This window comes from the organism of the source record quoted next, unplaced genomic scaffold, assembly GCF_019419815.1.
Source record: "Pyrus x bretschneideri cultivar Hongxiangsu unplaced genomic scaffold, Pyrus_bretschneideri_v1 Contig7, whole genome shotgun sequence".
Classification (NCBI taxonomy): domain Eukaryota; kingdom Viridiplantae; phylum Streptophyta; class Magnoliopsida; order Rosales; family Rosaceae; genus Pyrus; species Pyrus x bretschneideri.
In genome coordinates, this window is record NW_025999809.1 from 4,712,476 (window position 1) to 4,734,491 (window position 22,016).

At 37.4% G+C, this 22,016-nt stretch overlaps 2 protein-coding genes across 2 annotated transcripts; both read right to left on the reverse strand.

The window, feature by feature from the left end:
* Positions 1-10,203: 10,203 nt before the first annotated feature.
* LOC103927730 (probable LRR receptor-like serine/threonine-protein kinase At5g48740) lies at positions 10,204-14,836 on the reverse strand. The gene is given in 16 exon segments (XM_048573601.1): positions 10,204-10,675; positions 10,780-10,912; positions 11,008-11,197; positions 11,289-11,357; positions 11,466-11,592; positions 11,694-11,899; positions 11,983-12,221; positions 12,296-12,364; positions 12,458-12,529; positions 12,649-12,709; positions 12,764-12,864; positions 12,978-13,046; positions 13,122-13,239; positions 13,343-13,794; positions 13,891-14,431; positions 14,518-14,836. Coding segments are annotated over 16 exon segments (2,736 nt in total). The 5' UTR covers positions 14,594-14,836; the 3' UTR covers positions 10,204-10,462.
* Positions 14,837-16,821: 1,985 nt separating this feature from the next.
* LOC108865583 lies at positions 16,822-20,870 on the reverse strand. The gene is made up of 4 exons (XM_018642671.2): positions 20,009-20,870; positions 18,406-18,489; positions 17,210-17,306; positions 16,822-17,085 (listed from the first exon to the last, which is right to left on the reverse strand). The coding sequence occupies exons 1-4, from the start codon at positions 20,081-20,083 to the stop codon at positions 16,970-16,972; spliced, it is 372 nt and encodes a 123-aa protein (XP_018498187.2). The 5' UTR covers positions 20,084-20,870; the 3' UTR covers positions 16,822-16,969.
* Positions 20,871-22,016: the final 1,146 nt, after the last annotated feature.

The following is a 22,016-nucleotide window of genomic DNA, read 5'->3' on the forward strand; positions in this document are numbered from 1 at the left end:
CCTCCAGGTCTGTTCAGTTATTTTAACAATTATGCTGCCCTGTATACATACGTGTTAGGGTAAAATTGGCAATCCCTGACATAATGACTGAGTCTGTAATAGTTTAGACTTGTTATACATTTTCAATTGTAATAGTTTAAGTCTAGGAAGGGTTCTCACACTTTCGATGCAAAGATGTTACCTACACGCGATAAATATTCAGGTACGTTTGCATGCATACATCCAACTACATTCATCTATATCTCATGTTATTGTTTTTGATATAGGACTCTTAACCATTGTGTGATTTATCTCTTTAAAATATCTTATTCCTTTATATTCGAGATTTTAAAGCATGCAAAATAGTCTAATTGCATTGGGACTTATCTGTTGGATGTTGATAAGAGCCATCTGGTTATATGGCTTGGATTCTTATCGGTTTGAGTCGGTTAGGCATTAAGCTCATATAAGAGTTGTCAAACCCTTGGAAAAAGGGTGCGGCATATATGCATGTTTTTATTAAAAGATTCAAGGGCAGCAGCTTTGTGTTTTGAAAAGCATATAACATTATTTTTTTTAAGTGGCTGCCAGATAGTGGTTTTGATTAGAATGTGTTTTTAAAGGAAGCCGCATATGCATGTTTTTGTGGGGAACAAGATTGGCAGCAACTTTGGTTTTTAAAAGAGAAAACATTACCTTCAGTGCATGAATCTAAAATTAACTTTTCAGTGGCTGCCATCTTGTGGTTTGAATAACATGTGTTTTTAACGGGAAAATAATATTTTTCATGCTGATTTTCATTTGGTTTTTGTTGAATATCAATTATGAAAATGTGCCTTGTGATTTTCGTAATTGATTGATTTTTCAACCACACACTTCATCATATAAACATTCTGCATGATCGAGTTAGCATCATGCAAAGTTCGAGGGAAAGGTGATTGACGGTTGCGTTAGTACCGTGCCACTTCAACTCGAGGACTGAAGAAAGATCGAGTAGCAAAGCGCGAAGACAAAGCTGCCAACTGGTATGAGTGTCTAGTTGATGAGTTTTGTAAGTCTTTATGTATTCTTTCTTTCTTAGTGCTTCCTGGCTTGGTAGCCCGAGGATTTTCCCAGTGGTGGGTTTTGCCTCGTTAAATCCTACATCATGTGTGTGCTTTTTATATTCATGTTGAATAATTGTGTAGGATTAATTTTGCATAACTGATTAATTGAAACCATAATTTGCTTTAGCGTTAAGTTGTCATTTATAGATTAAGTTAGTACCCATCCTAGGACTTTCAATTGGCACCAGAGCAGGTCACTAAAAATATCTAGTGAGATCCGTGGGTAGTCTAGGATGAATCGGTCTATGGGTTCAGTTTCTCATCCGCCACATTTTGATGGCGACAACTACGCTGCATGGAAGGCAAAGATGAAATCATTTCTCTGGGCGCTTGACGATAGAGTGTGGCTTGCGGTTGAAGAAGGCTGGGAACCTCCAACAGTTGAAGAAACCAAAGGCGAAGGACAGTCTTCTGTCACTATTTCTATGCTTAAGCCTAGAAAGGTATGGAGTGAAGATGAACGCAACTCTAGCACATTCAATCAAAGAGCATTGAATGCGTTGTTCACTGCCGTTTCGCCTGAGCAATTTAACTACATCAGTAAATGCTCAACGGCGAAAGAAGCTTGGGATATTCTTGAAGTTACTCATGAAGGTAACTCCACTGTCAAAGAATCCAAGCTTCAAAATCTCATCACACAATTTGAAAATATCAAAATGCTAGATGATGAAAGTTTTTCTGACTTTTATGCTAAACTTAGTGTAATTGTCAATGGTTGTCACAATCTTGGTGACAGCATCCCAGAACATAGAGTTGTTAAGAAAATTCTAAGGTCTCTTCCTTCTAGGTTTCATGCGAAAAGGACAGCTATAGAAGAATCGAAAGATTTAAACACCTACAAGTTGGAACAATTGATTGGGTCATTACAAACATATGAGTCTGACTTTACTGAAGTCAAGAAAGGAAAAAATGTAGCCTTCAAAGTCAATAATGAAAAAGTGAATGAGGATTCATTTGAAAACCTGACTCAAGATGAATTTGCTCTTCTCACCAAACAAGCTAGAAAATTTTTGAAACTTAGAAGTTCCAGAGGACGTGAAAATCGAAATAATTTTGATTCAAATTCCAAAGTTCCTCGTTCTCGAGATTTGTCTCATGGAAATTCTTCTAAGTTTGTCAAACTTGGTGAAAAGAAAAGTTCAAATGACAGAGACAAGTGTTTTGAATGTCAAGGGTATGGACATCATGCTCATGAATGTGCCAATACTCTTAAAAAGCTGAAGGATGAAAAGAACAAGGCGTTAACCTCCACTTGGAGTGACAGCGATTCAGAGAAGGACACGGCATCTGAAGATGATGATGAAGTGGTTGCGTTTGTTGGAATCTTGGATGGATATGAGACTGATGACTCGGTAGTTGAAGAACCTGATTCTATAGAAGTCTTACAAAAGTATACTGCACTTTATGATATCACCATGAAAGTGAAGAAAGAAAATGATGAACTGAAAAATAAACTTGTGCAGCTTGAAAGCGAGAAGAAGGAAGTAGAGATTGAGCATCAATCTCAAATGGAGCATGCAGAGAAGCTACGAGAGTCAATGTTGGAAAAACTACATATGCTCGTATCTGACAATGAAATTCTTGAAAATGAATTAAGAGACATGAAAAAGAAGGTCGAAGAGTTTAGTATTGGATCAAGAAAAATTGACAAAATGTTAAGCTATGGAAAAAATTCAGGTGATAGAAGTGGTTTAGGTTTTGATGTGACTGGAAGTTCTTCCTCCTCTGTTACTAAATTTGTCAAAGCTTTACAAAAACCAAGCAGAAAAGAAAGTAGTGATGAACCTTTTGGAAATTCGTGTACCACTACAAATAAGCCAAATTCTGTGAGCACTTTTGTTGATCCAAGAAATTTCATTAGGTCAAAAACCTTCATTCCTACTTGCCACTTCTGTGGAAAAATAGGACATATCAGACCTAGATGTAACAAACTTCGAAAGGAAGATCGAACTAAGCACACCACCCATTGGATGTCTAGAAAATCAAATCTCAAAATGAGATTTGTTGCTAATCCGAAGCGAATGAATAGGATTTCAAAAAGAATGCTAAATTCCATCACTCCAAACTTAAAACAAGTATGGAGAAGAAAGGAGACTCAAGTTTGCCTATTGGATAAGATGTCACCATCATCTGATGAAGACAATCTTACATGTTTGGTGGCTTTTACTGCCCTCTCAACTTGTCAGTCTGATACTTGGTATCTCGACAGTTGCTGCTCGAGGCATATGACTGGAGACAAAAGATGGTTCACAACCTTCACCGAGGATTGTAAAAATGGAGCAGTCACTTTCGGAGATGGAAAAAGAGCAAGGATTGTTGGAAAAGGAGAAATCAAAACTCTAGGAATTCCATGCTTAAAAGATGTCATGTTAGTTGATGGACTTAAAGCTAACCTAATTAGCATCAGTCAAATTTGTGATGATGATGATGCTGAAGTATTGTTCAATAAATTGAAATGTTGTGTGAAAGTTGCTAGCGGGATAGACATTTTTGAAGGAAAAAGGTCTAAAGACAATTGTTATTGTGTGAATGCAAATGAATCACATGTGCCAAATATATGCAACAAAGCAACTGATGATGTTCTGGATTTATGGCACAAAAGATTAGGCCATATGAATTGTAAGGATATGATCAAGCTTTCCAAGAAGGAATATGTGAGAGGTTTACCAATGTTGGCTGGAGAACTTGGAATTTGTGGAGAATGTCAAGTGGGAAAGCAAACAAAGAGTTCACACAAGTCAACAAACTACATCTCAACCTCACGACCTTTGGAGCTGATGCACATGGACTTAGTTGGACCGGTACAGACCGAAAGTATTGGGGGAAAGAAATATATTCTTGTCTTGGTGGATGATTTCTCACGTTTTACTTGGGTTGCATTCTTGCGTGAGAAATCTGATGCGTTCAAAGCATTTTGTGGCTTGTTGAATAGAATTCAAAATGATAGAGTTGCTTCAAATGATCGTGTGATAAAACTCAGAACCGATCACGGAACTGAATTTGAAAACTCATCATTTTCTGAGTTTTGTGATGAAAAAGGAATTGCTCATAATTTTTCTGCTCCAATCACTCCTCAACAAAACGGAGTTGTTGAACGGAAAAATCGTGTGTTGCTTGACATGAGTCGTGTCATGCTGACTAGCGCTCGTTTGACAAGTCATTTTTGGGCTGAAGCAGTCAGCACCACTTGCTATACTGCAAATAGAGTCTATCTTCGACCTGGTACAAAGTGCACACCATATGAGATTTGGAAAGGAAAGAAACCAAACGTGAAGCATTTGAGAGTGTTTGGAAGTATATGCTACATTTATAGAGATAGAGAAATGTTAGCAAAATTCGATTCACGAAGTGATATTGGAATTTTTCTAGGATACTCTCTCACTAGTAGAGCATATAGAGTGTTCAACAAAAGAACTAAAAATGTCATGGAGTCTATTAATGTTGTTGTGAATGACTCCTCTTTAAGTATTGAACAACCTGTTTCAGATGAAGAATTTCTTCAAAGTAAATTAATCGATGAGCCATCCACTACTCAGGTTGAAGTGCACCAAAATGTTGACTCAACAAAATCGTTGAGAAAAGGACACAAGCAAGTGCAAAAAGATCACTCCAAGTCCGACATTATTGGCAACGTGGAAGATACCATACTAACAAGAAGCAAAACTACTGCTGTAGTAAACTTCACGTGCTACATATCAAAGATTGAGCCAAAAAATGCCAAGGAAGCTCTTTTAGATGATGACTGGATTATGGCCATGCAAGAGGAACTCAATCAATTTGTTCGCAATGATGTATGGTATCTTGTTCCCCGACCCCAAGAAACAAATGTTATAGGAACAAAGTGGGTGTTTCGAAACAAAACTGATGAACATGGCATCATCACGAGAAATAAAGCTCGTCTCGTGGCTCAAGGATACACTCAGGTAGAAGGTTTGGATTTTGATGAGACGTTTGCACCCGTTGCGAGATTGGAGTCCATTCGGTTGTTATTGGCTTTTGCATGTCATCTGCGTTTTAAATTATATCAAATGGATGTCAAGAGTGCCTTTTTAAACGGAGTACTTCAAGAAGAAGTATACGTGGAACAACCAAAGGGGTTTGTTGATCCAAAACATCCTGATCATGTGTATCGATTGAAGAAAGCTTTGTACGGTTTAAAACAAGCTCCGAGAGCATGGTACGACAAACTCTCATCGTACTTGTTAAGAAAAGGTTATACACGTGGAGCTGTTGACAAGACTTTGTTTGTCAAAAGAATCAAGAAGGACGTGGTGATAGCACAAGTATATGTGGATGATATTGTATTTGGGTCCACATCTGCCACACTTGTAAAAGAATTTACTGAGGTCATGCAGAGTGAATTCGAAATGAGCATGTGTGGAGAACTAAATTTTTTCTTGGGATTACAAGTCAAACAAAGTGAAGATGGTATTTTTGTCTTTCAGACAAAATATGCTAGTGAACTAGTTAAAAAATTTGGCTTGCATTCAGCAAAACCCGTCTCAAATCCCATGGCAACAACCACAAAACTTCACAAGGATCCAAATGGAAAAAGTGTTGATCAAACACTTTACAGGAGCATGATTGGAAGCTTGTTGTATCTTACTGCTAGTAGGCCTGATATCTCTTTCAGTGTTGGTGCTTGTGCACGTTATCAAGCTGATCCAAAAGAATCGCATCTGGAAACTGTCAAAAGAATCATCAGGTATGTGAGTGGTACAATTGATTATGGTCTTCATTATTCCTTTGAAACCAATTCTGAGATTGCTGGATTTTCCGATGCCGATTGGGCAGGAAATGTTGATGACCGAAAAAGTACTTCTGGAGGTTGTTTCTATGTTGGAAATAATCTCGTTGCTTGGCATAGTAAGAAACAAAACTGTGTTTCTTTATCCACTGCCGAAGCGGAATATATTGCTGCTGGTAGTTGTTGTACGCAATTGCTTTGGATGAAGCAAATGCTTCGTGATTATGGCATTCATCAAAGTTCCTTTTCTGTTTTCTGTGACAACACTAGTGCCATAAACATTTCCAAAAATCCTGTTCAACATTCTCGTACCAAACATATTGACATTCGTCATCACTTTATTCGTGTTTTGGTTGAAGAGAAGGTTTTAGTGCTGGAATACATTGCCACTGAACATCAACTTGCAGACTTGTTTACTAAGCCTTTAGACACTCATCGTTTTGAAACCCTTCGCAAGGCTTTAGGAATATGTCGTGTGTCTTAACTTCTGTTTGTTTTCATTTTTTTACTCCTTGTTTCTCTCTTTTCATTTTTCTAGCTTCATAAAAAAAAAAAAAAAAAAAAAAAAAAAAGGGATTTTCCATATCTTTTTATGCACAACTTTTGTCCACAAAATTCTTTGCTTTGTGCTCAACATGATATATTTTGCCTTGGTGGTTGATACTATACGTATGTTTTCTGATTAAACATGACTACTTGCCAGAAACTCTGCACCCTGTGAGCTTTTGAGCCTCCATTAGTGTACGCTATTTTCATACTCTCTTAATTGTTTCTGTGTGCTATATCTTATGTGATTTGACTTTCTAGAACTTGCTTTGAGATCTCTCAAGGCTTTGTATCACTTCTTACTCTCCTTTTGAGATGAAATTAGGACTTACGTTCTACATCATTATCCAATAAAGCCAGTGCCTTATCATTTTTCCTATCTGCATTATTGAGCCTCTCCGTAAGTGTATCTTACCCTCTTCCATTTTTATACACTGATTCTCACCTCCGTTGCAACATCAAAGACAGTTGCATCAAATATTTTTTTTAGAAAGGTCCACGGTTGGTTCACTACTGAAGACCACAATATTGTGATGATAGCACCCTCCCCAGTTAAGAAAAGATTCGAAAGAAAGAAAGAAGAAAACAAAGAAAAAAAAAAAAAAAAAACGAAAAAGGGAATAAAAAAAAAAAGGTGTATGTCCGACATACGCATAACAAGGGAATCAAAAGGTGTTTTTCTCTGAAAATCCTCAAAGGTCCAGTTATACTTGAAGACCACGCATATATCCACTGTGCATACCACTTTACATTGCTCTAGTGTTTCTCTATGCATCAAACTCTCTGCAGTTTTGAGTCTCACGGACTCTATAGCTTCTCAAACTTCTGTTCCCCTTATTCCTTTCTAACTTCATCCAGTGCCTAAGCCCTATTCCAATCCTTCGTAAGAACTTACTTCATCTCCTGAGGGTAGGTTGTTGATGTGTGGAGATGAGATTGATCTGCAAGCCTATGGTAAAGCATTCACATAATGATTCTTTTTGAGTGTAAACACTTCACCCCAAACACTTTGAGTGATATTTCATAATATTCCCTGTAAGTTTCGGAGTTGATGTTGAGATGGCTTGTTTAATCATATTGCATGTATATGGTTTCGACTATTTTAGCAATCTCCTGGTTGTATTATGTTTCTGTGGTCATTACATTGAGTATTTTGTTTTATTTCTTATCTTTTTGGTATTTTATTTCTTATCTTTTTGGGTGTTTTAGTTGCTTTGCAATTGGAGTCAATTGGGGTTCTTTCTTATTTATAGTCGTCGTTTTTTTATTTTTGTTCATTGCATGTTGATCACAAAACCAATTTTTTTCCATGGCATCCTCACGCAAGTCTGCATGTCCTCCTGTTCTGAAAGGCAAGACTCCTGCTATTACTCCTTCCTTCTCTCCTCCCCGTACACGTTCTGCGAAACGTAAATTGTTTTCTTCCCCATCTGATTGTTCAGCTTCGCCTGATATTAATTTTTCCCAAGCGGTCTTCCAGCAAATGCTTGATCTGAACAAAAAATTTTCTTTGCTCGAACGTTTCATTAAGTCCTCCACAAATGATCTCAGTCATCGTATTTCTAATTTGGAGCAATGTTTTCATCGCCTTCCCAACCACTTGTTTGCTCCTCTCATTCATATTTCTTCCTCTGATGATGAGGATGACTTCCACCCTGATTGTGTTCCATCGTCTCCTCGTCCTCCTTGCCCACCTATTCCGGACCACTCACCGCTGCCTACTCTTACTCCAGAAGATGATCCAGAAGAGGATCCCGAAGAGGATCCCGAAGACGATCAGGACTATGATCTCTACTGGGTTTCAGATGACGATGGTGTTGCCAAGCATGATTGAGTATTGGCTTTGGCGTTTCCCTGTGACAAAAAGGGGGAGAGACTAGAGTTAGGGGGAGAGAATTTTTAGCTAGAAGAGTTCTTTTTGTTTTTAGCTAGGAGAGTATTTTCGTTTGTGAGTTATTTGGTTAGACGAGCTTGTTTGATGTTACATGATGTCTGGATGATTATTTCTTAATAAAGTTTTTTTAATTGCTGCACGATGAAAGATGTTGATATGCTTGAATCATCTTTAAGTCTTAAGTTTCTTGCAACATCTATTTTTTGTACGTCACGGGTGTTTTGTTTAATGTGTGCAGATTACAGACTTCAGTACATTAGTTTAAGGTTTCTACAATGTTGTTAATTGAGGGTTTTGTCAAGGAAATGCCAAAGGGGGAGATTGTTAGGGTAAAATTGGCAATCCCTGACATAATGACTGAGTCTGTAATAGTTTAGACTTGTTATACATTTTCAATTGTAATAGTTTAAGTCTAGGAAGGGTTCTCACACTTTCGATGCAAAGATGTTACCTACACGCGATAAATATTCAGGTACGTTTGCATGCATACATCCAACTACATTCATCTATATCTCATGTTATTGTTTTTGATATAGGACTCTTAACCATTGTGTGATTTATCTCTTTAAAATATCTTATTCCTTTATATTCGAGATTTTAAAGCATGCAAAATAGTCTAATTGCATTGGGACTTATCTGTTGGATGTTGATAAGAGCCATCTGGTTATATGGCTTGGATTCTTATCGGTTTGAGTCGGTTAGGCATTAAGCTCATATAAGAGTTGTCAAACCCTTGGAAAAAGGGTGCGGCATATATGCATGTTTTTATTAAAAGATTCAAGGGCAGCAGCTTTGTGTTTTGAAAAGCATATAACATTATTTTTTTTTAAGTGGCTGCCAGATAGTGGTTTTGATTAGAATGTGTTTTTAAAGGAAGCCGCATATGCATGTTTTTGTGGGGAACAAGATTGGCAGCAACTTTGGTTTTTAAAAGAGAAAACATTACCTTCAGTGCATGAATCTAAAATTAACTTTTCAGTGGCTGCCATCTTGTGGTTTGAATAACATGTGTTTTTAACGGGAAAATAATATTTTTCATGCTGATTTTCATTTGGTTTTTGTTGAATATCAATTATGAAAATGTGCCTTGTGATTTTCGTAATTGATTGATTTTTCAACCACACACTTCATCATATAAACATTCTGCATGATCGAGTTAGCATCATGCAAAGTTCGAGGGAAAGGTGATTGACGGTTGCGTTAGTACCGTGCCACTTCAACTCGAGGACTGAAGAAAGATCGAGTAGCAAAGCGCGAAGACAAAGCTGCCAACTGGTATGAGTGTCTAGTTGATGAGTTTTGTAAGTCTTTATGTATTCTTTCTTTCTTAGTGCTTCCTGGCTTGGTAGCCCGAGGATTTTCCCAGTGGTGGGTTTTGCCTCGTTAAATCCTACATCATGTGTGTGCTTTTTATATTCATGTTGAATAATTGTGTAGGATTAATTTTGCATAACTGATTAATTGAAACCATAATTTGCTTTAGCGTTAAGTTGTCATTTATAGATTAAGTTAGTACCCATCCTAGGACTTTCAATACGTAACAAAGCCTGCAACTCTACTCTGTAAGTCCGAATAGAGTTGTATAGATATGCAGTTTAAATCGATGCTTAACTATGTGGAAGACGCGTCTCATGACGCGCTCTAGCTAAAAGTTGCACTTTGGTGGGCGGGAGATCTTCGATTAAAATATTGTCGTTTTCACCAGATGAAAGAAAAACTGAGAAATGATATTCATATGCAGCCAGTTTGAGCTCAACCCGTCACCCGACTTGCAATACTTGCTAAAAGAGGTTAAATTATTTTACAAGTTTCAGATTTTCCTGGGTTTTGAAGAGTTAGTTTCGAGGCGGGAAAACTTTCCGGGGCATTTGGACCGACTTCCTTACGCGGTGGCTGCATCAACGGCAGTATTCCTTTAACATATTTGTATATACAGAGAAATTACTGAGATTATTTTTGGAGTAATATCCAATACAAAATATTGATTTTTAACAAAATCGTAGATATAAATTATCATACCAAACTTTTTTACTGTCCCCTCTTTCACCTTACCATAAAAAGCTTTATATAACAGAAGAAATACAGTCGCATTTTGAGGATAAATTAACTATATAGGGTAGAACTATACAAAATAACTTAATAGCTCTCTTATCTGAAGAAATTTGATCTCAGAAGTCGCAAAATTCGAGTTCACATGTCACGTGATGCGAGATACGAAAGTTGAATGCTGAAGGCTTCTTTGAGCTCGGCCAAAACCTCTGCTATGGTTGGCCTTTGTGATGCATCTCTCTCTACAGATTTTATAGCAACTAAGGCTGCCTTTCTCATGCTTTCGGCATCGAATGTGCCCTGCAGGCTCTCATCCACTATCTCATATGCACCTGCCTGTAAGTAAGGCTTGGCCTGCACTCGTCAATACAGACAAAGAAACAATGAACTTTCGCCCAAAGGAAGAACATTGACACGCACAGAACAAAGTGCAACAAAATACAGATATTCGGTTTTACCCATAACACCAGGTTAAAGGAGTCGGGGGTTCCAGAGTGACTCAATGGTTCTCTCCCGCAAATCAGCTCCAGAAGAACAACTCCAAAGCTATAAACGTCACTTTTCTCGGTAAGCTGCTGGGTCGAGTAATATCTGTGAATAGAGTTTAGTATAATTAATCGGTCAACACATGAGAAAAATAAAATCCATCAGAAATCAACAGCATTATGGAGGGTGTAAAGAAATACTCAGGATCAATATAGCCGGCAGTGCCCTTAACGACAGTGGTCACATGAGTTGCTTCCGCTTGCATTACTTGCTTAGAGAGGCCAAAATCACAAACCTTAGCATTCATCTCCTTGTCCAGAAGGATGTTACTGCATTTCACATCACGGTGTATGACTCGCGGTTCATTCCCGTTGTGTAGATAGTCCAATCCTTCAAAAGAAAGAAATTAGACTCGTGATTTAGATAAAGTTGTTGAAATAGAGTAGGAAGACCCAGATCAGAAGCAGAAGAACCAGCATACCTTTTGCAGCATCGACAGCAATTTTCAGCCGGCGAACCCAACTCAGTGAAACTTTTTTACTCTTTTGACCTGATATAACATCAGAACACCTCTTGAAATTGCAACATTGGATTAAAGAACAACACTTTTTCCACAAGGAATTAAAATTGCTTTTGTTGATGCATAATTTTGGCATACCGTAAAGATGGTTAGCCAACGATCCGCCAGGAAGATATTCATAAACAAGTATTTGCTGCTTTGCTTCATGACAGAATCCTTCCAAGCCTACAAGATTTTGATGGCTAATTCCCGACAAGAGACGCACCTATAAAAGATTAGGAACTTAGAAGTTATTAAGAGCTATGAATTTTCAAAATATCTCTGCTTTATAAGCGAGCAAAGAGTTTACAGATTGAGATGGTGAACCTCGTTGATAAAAGAATCTGCCCCCAGTTGGCTTTTATCGAATCGCACTTTCACAGCCACCATTTTTCCATCCGAAAGCTTTCCAAGGTAAACACAACCGAAACTACCCCGGCCTAGAACCTCCTTAAAATTGTTTGTAGCTGCCTTGATTTCTTTGTAGGTAAAAACTCTTGCAGCATTCCAGTTTCGCATATCTGCCACCTCCCCTAAGCAGTAACCAAACAACGTTCGTGTAAGAATTAAGTAAGAATCTTCAATCTACAAAATCATAATCTGGATGTTCACATACTTGCCGCGCAAGTCATTTCAGTTCTCCTTTTCTTCATGTGCAAGAATACTAAAAGGAAGACAAATATCGCAAGTGCAAGTAAGGCTCCTCCAATTGCGCCAAGTATAATTGCTACATGGCTGTGTTCAGTGTGTTTCTTTCGGGGAAAGAGTGTAACTTGTGGTGCCTCAATTGAAGAGTTGGATGAAGGATCATTGCATGACATTGTCGAAAAAGAGAGGCATAAATTTCCAGATGTCCTGCACAGTATCAGTGCATTATCATAAGAGGAAACATAACGTGCAGCAGACAATGACAATGTTAAATTCAGTACCTGATTTCCAAACTTTCTCGGTTCAAGGACAGCGGAAGAGTGCCTTGTAGTTTGTTGTTTTCCAGGTTCCTGATAAATGCAGAGGATGTAACTTGAGTGAGAGTGATGAGATTAATGATTTTACTCGTATATGAACTGGAAAGTATACTAGGGTTCACTTACAATAAGTGAAGTTCTTCTAACTCTCCCAAGCTGTCTGGAACAATTCCCTGCAAAGTATTATTTTGCAAGTCCCTCCATATAGAGTAAGCAGAAGAAAAGTGACAATGCAATGTCAGTATCAGACTCTGGGTTCATAAACAAGCGTAAACTTATGTTCAAAAGCATAGAAATGCAGAAAACATTCAACTTACAGAATTTGGAGGCTAACCAAGTTCTCCAACTCAGTACCGAAGGATGTTAGTCGATTGAAAGCTCAGATTCCTGGAAGTTCGAGTCAAGTAAATGATTGTCACGATGTAAAGAGACAGAATTTCTGGTAAAGAATAAAAGGGGATTACAATTTCTCGAGGCGTGTCAAGCTGCCCAAATTCTGTATTTCACCAGCAAGTGATGTGTTATGCAGATCTCTGGGCATAAATACCACCAAAACATAAGGAAAATGTAACATCAATATTAGCAAACAAGTAAGATTTCATCACCAAAAATATTCTCAAAACTAGTAGCAGTCTTAAGACTTTACAATGTTTTAAGATCAAGCAAATCGCCGATGGCTGCACTAATCGACCTCAAACTGATTCCCGGAAGCTCCCTAAAAAGACGTAGACAGTAAGTTCAGCATATGAGATAAAATGAAACGTTAATTCTAGAACTACAACGAACATACAGTGATGTGACTATGTTTCCTTCACATCCAATTTGATCCCATGATTTAGGAGAGCAAGGATCATCTTGCCACCCCAAATCTAAACCGGTAGACTGTTGGATAACCTGAAGAGCTGATACTGCAACATAATGTAGGAGATCACACAAAATAAAGTCAGTTGTAGATCGAAATTAGCGCATCAAGTGACCTTAATTATTAATTGTGGCAAATTGAAATGGTACCCGTAGTGGAGGAGGCTTCCTCTGGAACATCGAGAATTTCATACACCTCAATTGCGTTGACTTGAGGATAGAAGCTGATGGTCTTCAGAGTGACGTTCAAGCTCTTTATTCCTCTCTGTTTAAAATATAGTGTTCTAACTTCTGAGCTTCTGATGGTATAGTTTGACTGCACAACAGCACCGTTGATTAAGATATCAAACGAAGGAAAAACAGGAAGAATCCCAGCAAAATAGAGGACAATGTAGTAGTCTGCCAGGGTATCAAGAGGAAAGGTATATGTCAACATGTCCCTTCGCGCCAAAACTCTTGCTGTTTGGAGAATGGCAGCAGGGGGAGCCTCCTTCAAAGCAGAGAAATTGAAGCTAAGCTGAGTCTTGAACTCGGTGGATGTATGAAATGGCGAAAAGCTTTGATCAGCATCCCATATCCGATCATATGGATCCAAAGGGTACCTGTTTTTAGACAATGAAAACTCCAATAAAACATCGAAGTTAATGGTGAATTGACCCAACTCAATATAAGCTCTTGAGAGTCAGAAAATTTCATACCTCAAAGTTCCATTCGTGTAACCGCAATTTATCCGGTAGTTTTTCCTAAGTGACTTGTTAGGGAAATCTTCCATACCACTTGTGTAAGCTTCTTGAGGAAGTGGCCTAACTTCAAGTGTAGAAATTACAGGAGCTCCTCTACCTGCAATTTCGTGCAAACAGAACGACACTGTGTCCTTATCAACTGGCCAAACAAACTCTTCTGTCCACGGATCATTTTTTAGGAGGTCTACAGTACTAACAATGGCTGTCCCAAGAGAGACGGAGAATGACGGGGGCTTTCGATGCCCGTCATAGTTTTTATATACAAACTGAGCTCTCACAAGAACCAAAGACGACACATTGGTGACTGGTAGCTTATAACAATTCCGGCCTTGGGAAATTGGGAAGTACCGAACTGGGACACTAGATGAGGAAGTTCCTTCGATGTAATCAACATTGGTTATGTTGCCTGTGGCGATGTACACACTGTCTGGAATCCATGAGATTGAAGATGAATCGGTGTAATCGGCAGTTCCACCGCAAATTAAGCTCAAGAAACCTGTCCATCATATGCATGAAGAACCAACACTTAAAATGTAGGAATTAGGAGGATGAACCAAAAAGTTTGATAAAAAATTTGCATACCATCTTGGTCACATAAGGCAACTAGCGAAAAGCCGAAGAACAGACAGATGCCAACCCACAAACAATGGAGGTCCATGAATTCGGAACCACGAAAGTTTGCTATCTTCAGAAACCAGAGAAGGCCAAAATACTTATCTAGGAAACAAAAGGGAGTAAACAGAGTGAAGATTTCAAAAGAAGGAAGTGAAAGAGATATTGGGATCCAAGAAAATGATTGTCTTTCTTTAGTGGGGTCACTGGGGTGACAAATTGATGAATTAGTTACAAATAAAATATCAAAAGTGGCATTTTATTTTACAGTTTTTGTTTAATAGTCAGGACTACTCAGTAACACGGTAATTGAACGGCTCTATTTAGTATTGAATCTGTAAAAAGGAGATAGAAGAAGGCTGTGACTTGAGGATGAAAAAGGCGCAATGGTGATGATGAAGGAGTAGCAAATAATTATAATTATGAGACATGCACAGTGCTAGTAATAATATTGTAGTAGGTGTTGAAAAAGAAGGCCACTTTCAGTTATGAATAGAGAAGTTATTAAGAGTACATGTAACATAGTGTTAGTTTTGGGGTTTTGAAATGAGAGATTCTAACGCACCACTAATGATATTTTCTCATTTCAATATCTCAGTCATTATGTGGTCTAGTCTTATCTTGAGCGAGATACTTGTATAAAATATATTATTTTTGTATACATGCAACAGTTCCAACTCATCGTGCTATAAAATTGGGAACATTTTTTTTCTTGGTTATTTTTAAAAAAAATCCAGAAAAAAAAAAGAAAGAAAAAGGGAGGGTCTTGCTTGTCTCAGAAATAAGCAATAGTTGCATTAGATTAATTAGTCAAGGCTTGAAATGCAAGTTTCAGTAGTGTGGATTAGTGGAAGATGATGATGCATAGGATGCTTAATGCAGGGTGCAACAAAACGATGATTTTTGTGGTTCCCTTTTTGTATAGCTTTGCTTGTAATTTCTCTCTTGCTCCAACTGCTACCTTTTATGGGAAGGAAAGGTACTTTGTCCTAACCAAACCCATCATTTTGGGCCTACAAAGGAAGACAAAATATGAACCAATACCCTATGTTTCTCATGCATCAATGATATATGCTATTTATTTTTAAGACCATCTCCAACCTTTGGAGAAAAATCTAAAATTTTTAACTCAGAAAATTTAGATTTTAGCCTAAAAACAGTTTTTCTGCTCTAATCCTTTTGGCCTAAATTTTTTAGCCCCAGACTATTAAAGATTAAATTTAGGCTAATTTTTTTTAAGTAATTTTTTTTAAAAAAAAATTATGAACACCATCCTAATTTAATTTTATGAACATTTTAACCTAAAAATATTTAGATGCCGATAAATATTGAAAAATCACTAAATTTGGGTGAATTTTGAGTTAAATAATTTTTTTTAATTATTTTAGCCGTTGGATTTAAATTTGGGCCGTTAGATCTTTTTTTATACCGTTGGATTTAATTATATTAGATATTAACCTGTTGGATTCAATAAATATATCAATATAAAACAAACAAACAAAAAATTCGAGCGTGGACAACCAACGGCCCATTTAAACGTGGCCGCACGATAAAAAAAAGAGCCGTTAGGCTCATGATTGCCAGTAGACAAGCCACATGGGTGGGGTCCGGCTGCTGCTTCCTTGGCGCGTGCAAAGGGTTTAGGCGGGTGAGAGCTGGGCATTTGGGCTTCACTTTCTGTTTTTCACTCTCACTTGTGGGCTCCACTATTAATTTTGGGCTAAATTTTGATAGGAATTTAAGTTTTCTTTAAGTTTTAACACTTAAACTTGATGATTTTAGAACAAGGGTTGGAGAGAAATGTTTTTTTTTTTTTTGGGGGGGGGGGGGGGGGGGGTGGGGTGGGGTGTGGGAATTGAAGGGACAATTTAGGACTTACTCCAAGGGTTGGAGTTGGTCTCAGTTTATTCATATATTTGTTGAATATTTCAACTTCTTCCTTGTGTATCCCATGACTTTGAGTCACAAAAAGCTCCAGTTTTGGAGAGACTTACATGAAACAAGAACGCCAAGGACAAAGGTAGTCTTGACCTGAATCTATCATATGTCATATGTGCTTTAACTTTCTCATGTAGCATTGCATAATTGGTTTGGAACACCATACCTCGGCATTCCCATTTCATGTAAATCATTGTGCTTAGTTAGTCAATCTGATGCCAGGCAATCTCTCTCTAATCGATAGGCCTGTATTCATACATGCGCCTGCCGACGTCAACTTCATGTATCAAAAATGGGGAGAGAACCAAGTATAACCATAGATAGGAAAGCCTACTATTGTAAAGGATTTCAAGGTTTAATCATCACGTAATAAGGTGGACATATCCAAGTTCAAACATAAGCACAACCGATAGGGTTATGAATTGGCCAAATTTATGGCTTAGCAGCAGGGCAATTTAAGACTCTCATGGTGAGATGATCCAATCTATATCGGTGTCCTTCGCTTCCGCCTTTGCTGTTTGTGCTTGGCCTTTGAAGTGCTCGGCTTGGCAACAAACTGAAAATTTGGATCTGGCTTTTGAGTCGAGGCTGCAGTGTACCCTGCACAATCAGTGCTTTCCCATTTACAATATGGAATGTGGAAAATACCATCAATCAATTATAACAGAATAATTGATGCCGGCCTCCCTTCCTCACCCGGTTATAATAAAGAACTTAACTTTACCTTGTTCAATCATCAGTGGTTTTGGGTTCTGGCCCAATGAAGGATTTTCCCCAAATTTAAAGATTGCTCCATTGTTCGGCTTGTTGGCATTGGAATCCTACAAATGGTGGGTAAATGCATACACAATTTTATATAAAGAAGCAGATTCAGATCAGTGTGACCCTGTACGGGGATTAGGGCTTTGTATAAGAAAAGAGAAAACATAGAAGATTTTCCATCATATATTGCCTTCAAAATATATAACGAAAGTAGCTTGAACTGCCTACTCTAGATCCCAAGAGACTTATTAATTGAATTAGCCATTGTAACAGCAGAGGAGCATAAAACCCTTCTCCTCACTAATGAAGTAATATCCTCCCACTAAAAAAACAATTAAGTTTCCTTGCTTTGGCACTTCATATTGTTTACAGAAGCATACCTATACCTTGTAACCTTGTAGGCAGCCCGGCACCAAAAACTAGGAAAACAAGGAGTCATCTGAGTTTCAACAACAAAAAAGGGAGGCATCTGAATTGGATTCTCTCAATAGTTAAGTTGCCACGCCCAGCCGGGGAGGAGGAAAGTACAAAACTAAAGGAGTTACCCTACTTTAATGCAAATACATTGTTGAAGCCAGTTTCTAATCTCACATTTGCAAACGATCAATTTCCTTAGCCATCCTTTTCAACCTAAAAGCGCCTAGATACGACAATTTTGTTCCACATCAGGAAGTCTGATTATCAGATCTTAAAGAAAAATCACAATTTACTATCGTGGATTATTTTCTGTGAAACAAAATTCACAGAATGAACATAACAGACCTAAGAGACACTTACCAATGAATGGAATCTTAAAGGTACTTATCATTTATTAACTAATACTACGTGCAAATCATACACAATATCATTGTGTATTTAGAGCTTATGATTTCTAGTTATATCAAGATCAATACTGCTCTCTAATACATCAAAGGGCTCCTAAGTAACTTAAAGAATTGGAAACTATCATAGCACAAGAATAAGGTTGACAAAGATGAAACTAAAGGAAATCACAAATAAAAACAAACTAGATAAAATTAATCAAATTCTATTTCATCATTTCCTTTGTTGATATAAGATTCTAGACTTTTAAAATCCACCGTTCATCAGGATATATGCACACTAATTAATAGAAAAATATAAACTAGAAAATAAATGGTAGGAGAAGCTCAAGCTCACTGCATAATAGTTGACCCATCTCATATAGCGCATAAGATGTTCATACGTCAGAAATGATTGGCCTGTTCTGGGACAGAAGAAGCCCTACAATTGCCATGCATAAAAAAGTATCAGTCCTTGCAGCTCTTGAACTTTTTATGTTTCAACTATTTCATCTTTATCATTGAAACAATTTTAGCGTCATTTTGTTTGATGGTATCATAACTAGTACCATAACATTAGTAGCGTGACTTTGAGCACGCTAAAAGCCCAACAATCTAATGAATCTGGTTACAAATGAACCAAATATGCAGAGAGAAGAAAATAGTGAAGCAAATATCACTCAAGGAAGTGGATCTAATGTATAAGGCTTAAGATTATGAAAAGAAGGAAAGCATAAAGTCCAGAAGTACGGTATAGCAATGATAGATCCAGGATTTTGCTAAATCTAGCACAGCTAAGTCCATGAATAATAATGAGTGAATCTGAAATCGACTAACAAGGACCATATGATTAAATGCCCGTAATTGGTAAAACTACGAAGTACTTATATTAGGAAAAACCAAGTTTATTATATATTGAGCTATTTAATGTTACAAAAGCATTCTTTTTTATTAAAACCATCACGTGTGCATTCGCTATAACCACCAAAAATCTTGCATCGTTTGATGGTAACATGCTTCAAACCTTAAATAAGCACTTGTAATGTGATCGTTGAAGTAATTCAACATGTGCAACTATTTTAGAAAACGACATTACCAAGATTCCTCTTAATTAAACATGTTACGACAAAGCTGAATTGAATGTTCAATGATCGTCTGCCATGCACTAAATATATATTGGCTATATGAAATTCAAACGTACAGCTACATGGAAACAATTTTACTTAGATTCATCTAAAACATGTCCAACAAAGCTGAACTGAACTTTCAATGATCTTGTACCAACCATGTACGTACTACCAATTATATCATTTTAACATTGAGCGATCTTAAAAGATAACCAGTATCATCTAATAAGGAATACATTGTTGTGTAGTATCAAACATTTCTACCTAAACACAGTATGACATTTTTGTGTACTATCGATATAAGATCAACACAAATTCACGTGCAGTCCAGACAATAAAAAATTGCTATAGTAAGTTTCAGCTTTAAGCCTTTAAACCACAGGTGTGGGCATAGCCACGTTGGCTAGAGGGAGTAGAATCTCCTCCCACCTTGTATAAAAAAGAAGTTGAGCATCTAAGCTAATTAAACAATTTAACAACACCAGAAAACAACCGAAAGCTTCAAATCTGCACTTATATGATCAAAAAACAGTGGTTCTGCTCCTCATAAAATCAACAAAAAAATTTATTTTTAGAATATCTTCCATGTAAGCAAATGAGAGCACATGGTTCCCAGTTTTCTCAAACAACATATACCTCACATATCCCTTATATTTTTAATTGAACAAAAAAATTGATAACAATCACAGCGCAAATCATATAAAAAGACCCATCGCACTGCAATCAAAAACCAAACCCAACGCTTCAAAATTTACAAAGAAACCTTTACCAAAATTTACAAAGAAACCTGTACCAAATATCATTCAAACTAAAAGGGTATAGACTCTAGACTACCTTTACATGATTCCCTTCTCTTTTATCCAACTCCCAACCTTCAGGAATCTGAAGCCACCTATTCCTCGGTGCCATTGCTCAGAAAAAGACCAACCCAGAAAACTGAACTTTCTGCGCAGCTCGACAGCAAAGCGGGGGGCTTTTTATTGCTGGGTTTTGGATAAGAACGAGGGAGCAAACATGGAAGGAGGAAGAGAGAGATAGGTTGAAAAACATGAGAGAGATAGGTTGAAAAACATGTGGTACCATTTTCTGGTGAGGGTTGATGAGGACGAAGAATGCTTAAGATGGTATGGTAATAAAGACGATGAAGAAGAATCTTATCTGGGTTCTTAGCTGGTCCTTGATTTTTCATGCGGACAGACGAGAATTGTGTATTCTGAGCTGGATTTTTGCATATTTGGAAAGAGAAAGGGAGAGAGGGAGAAGAGAGAGAGCGCCAAAATTAGGTTTTTACAGGCTTCATAAATAGGGAAGCAGGCCGTTACTGGTTTTGAATTGGCTCGCTCACCGAGGATCTGCCAAACGACTGTGTTTCGTTGTTGAGCCATGGGGAGACTAGGGTTATATACAATAGGGGTGTATGGGGAGAGTGAGGAGAAGCTCTAATGCACAAGTTTAAGATTAGGGATTTTGTGAGAGCGGGCGAGACCAAAAGTCGACCATGATTAGCATGACAGATTAGGAGGTGGGGTAGAGAGGTTTTTTTTTCGTGTATGAATTCACGTGGATATGTGGTCCCAGTTGTTGGACTCCAAAATTTATGAGATAATTTCTTTATATGAGTCATCTCAATCTAAATGTCTCAGTCACCCTAAAATAATTTTTTTGTATACCTTTATCTATATGGGATTGTTACTAGCACTTTGAAAAGTTATGTTGCACTACTCTCTCACAAAATGATGTAAATGTGAGTTATGCCAATTAGATAGTAAGTGTGCTCGTTTTATTGCACTCAAGTTCGAATTTTCTTTACTGTAAATTAGAGTGATTTAAAATATCGTCTCTTAATAAAACTAAAAGTGAAAAATTATAGCAAGATAACATTTTGGATTGCTAGCAACAATTTTAAAACTCATTACATTTCTCATCTTAATATTTTTGCCTTAGACAATTTTTTTTTTTTTTTAACAAACGATATTATCTACACTTAGGAGGAGAATGTGGGATTAGCCTCACAATAGGCTAGCAATAATGTGGTTCACAGTTGCCTTTAGCAAGAATTGAACCTAGGACCTCTCAGTTACAAGTTAAGAAGAATATCACTAGACCGTATCATTAGCATCTGATATTAGCACCTTGGAAAAATAATTGTCTAACATAGAGTTTAAGTTGATTTAGATATCTTCTTAAGTTTCATAATGCATACTACTTATTTGTTGGTTCATTCATGTAATTGTTAAATATGCATATTGGCAACAGAACTGTGACGATCGATATTCTTATTAAACCAATAATATAGTATCCCATCCGTTGCAAAATAGTGTACCGGTGCAGGTAGGTCTCTCTCCTAGTTTAGGTGCTTAAATGTCAGTTCTCCAGGAATGCTAATCCCCAGCCAAAACACTACTCATGCATCAAAAATGGCGAGCGAACCAATTATTAAAAAAGGAAAGCCCACTACTATATATTAAAGGACTTCAAGTTCAACCATCACAAAATGATGGTAGATTAGTTCCAATGACATGATGATGGACACACACACTACAACAAAACTTGCCAGAACAACCGAAAGTTCTACAAATTTGACATTCTGGAAGCTTTAGAGTCCTTCACTTTTGCTTTTTGCCATGAGAACGCAACCTTCGACCTTCAGTTGAGCTGTTGCATGCTGCTGCAGGCTCGGTGCTTTCCTCGCCTATAACAGAAAAATTAAGGAACTCAAATTATTAATTATATATCATCAATTATAACACAGTAATTCATCTCCCTCCCTCTCCCATTAAATGAAGAAGTTCACAACTTTACCTTGCTTAGTGACAGATGACTTTGAGCTCTTGCCTGATGA

What these genes read in the sequence shown, in the direction of transcription:
- LOC108865583 (XM_018642671.2), bottom strand. Translation starts at nt 20,083, where the DNA reads ATGGCACCGAGGAATAGGTGGCTTCAGATTCCTGAAGGTTGGGAGTTG. An exon ending in GAGAAGGGAATCATGTAAAG is followed by an intron (nt 18,490 to 20,008) that starts GTAGTCTAGAGT and finishes TGGCAATTGTAG; the next exon opens with GGCTTCTTCTGTCCCAGAAC. An exon ending in ACCACTGATGATTGAACAAG is followed by an intron (nt 17,086 to 17,209) that starts GTAAAGTTAAGT and finishes CTGATTGTGCAG; the next exon opens with GGTACACTGCAGCCTCGACT.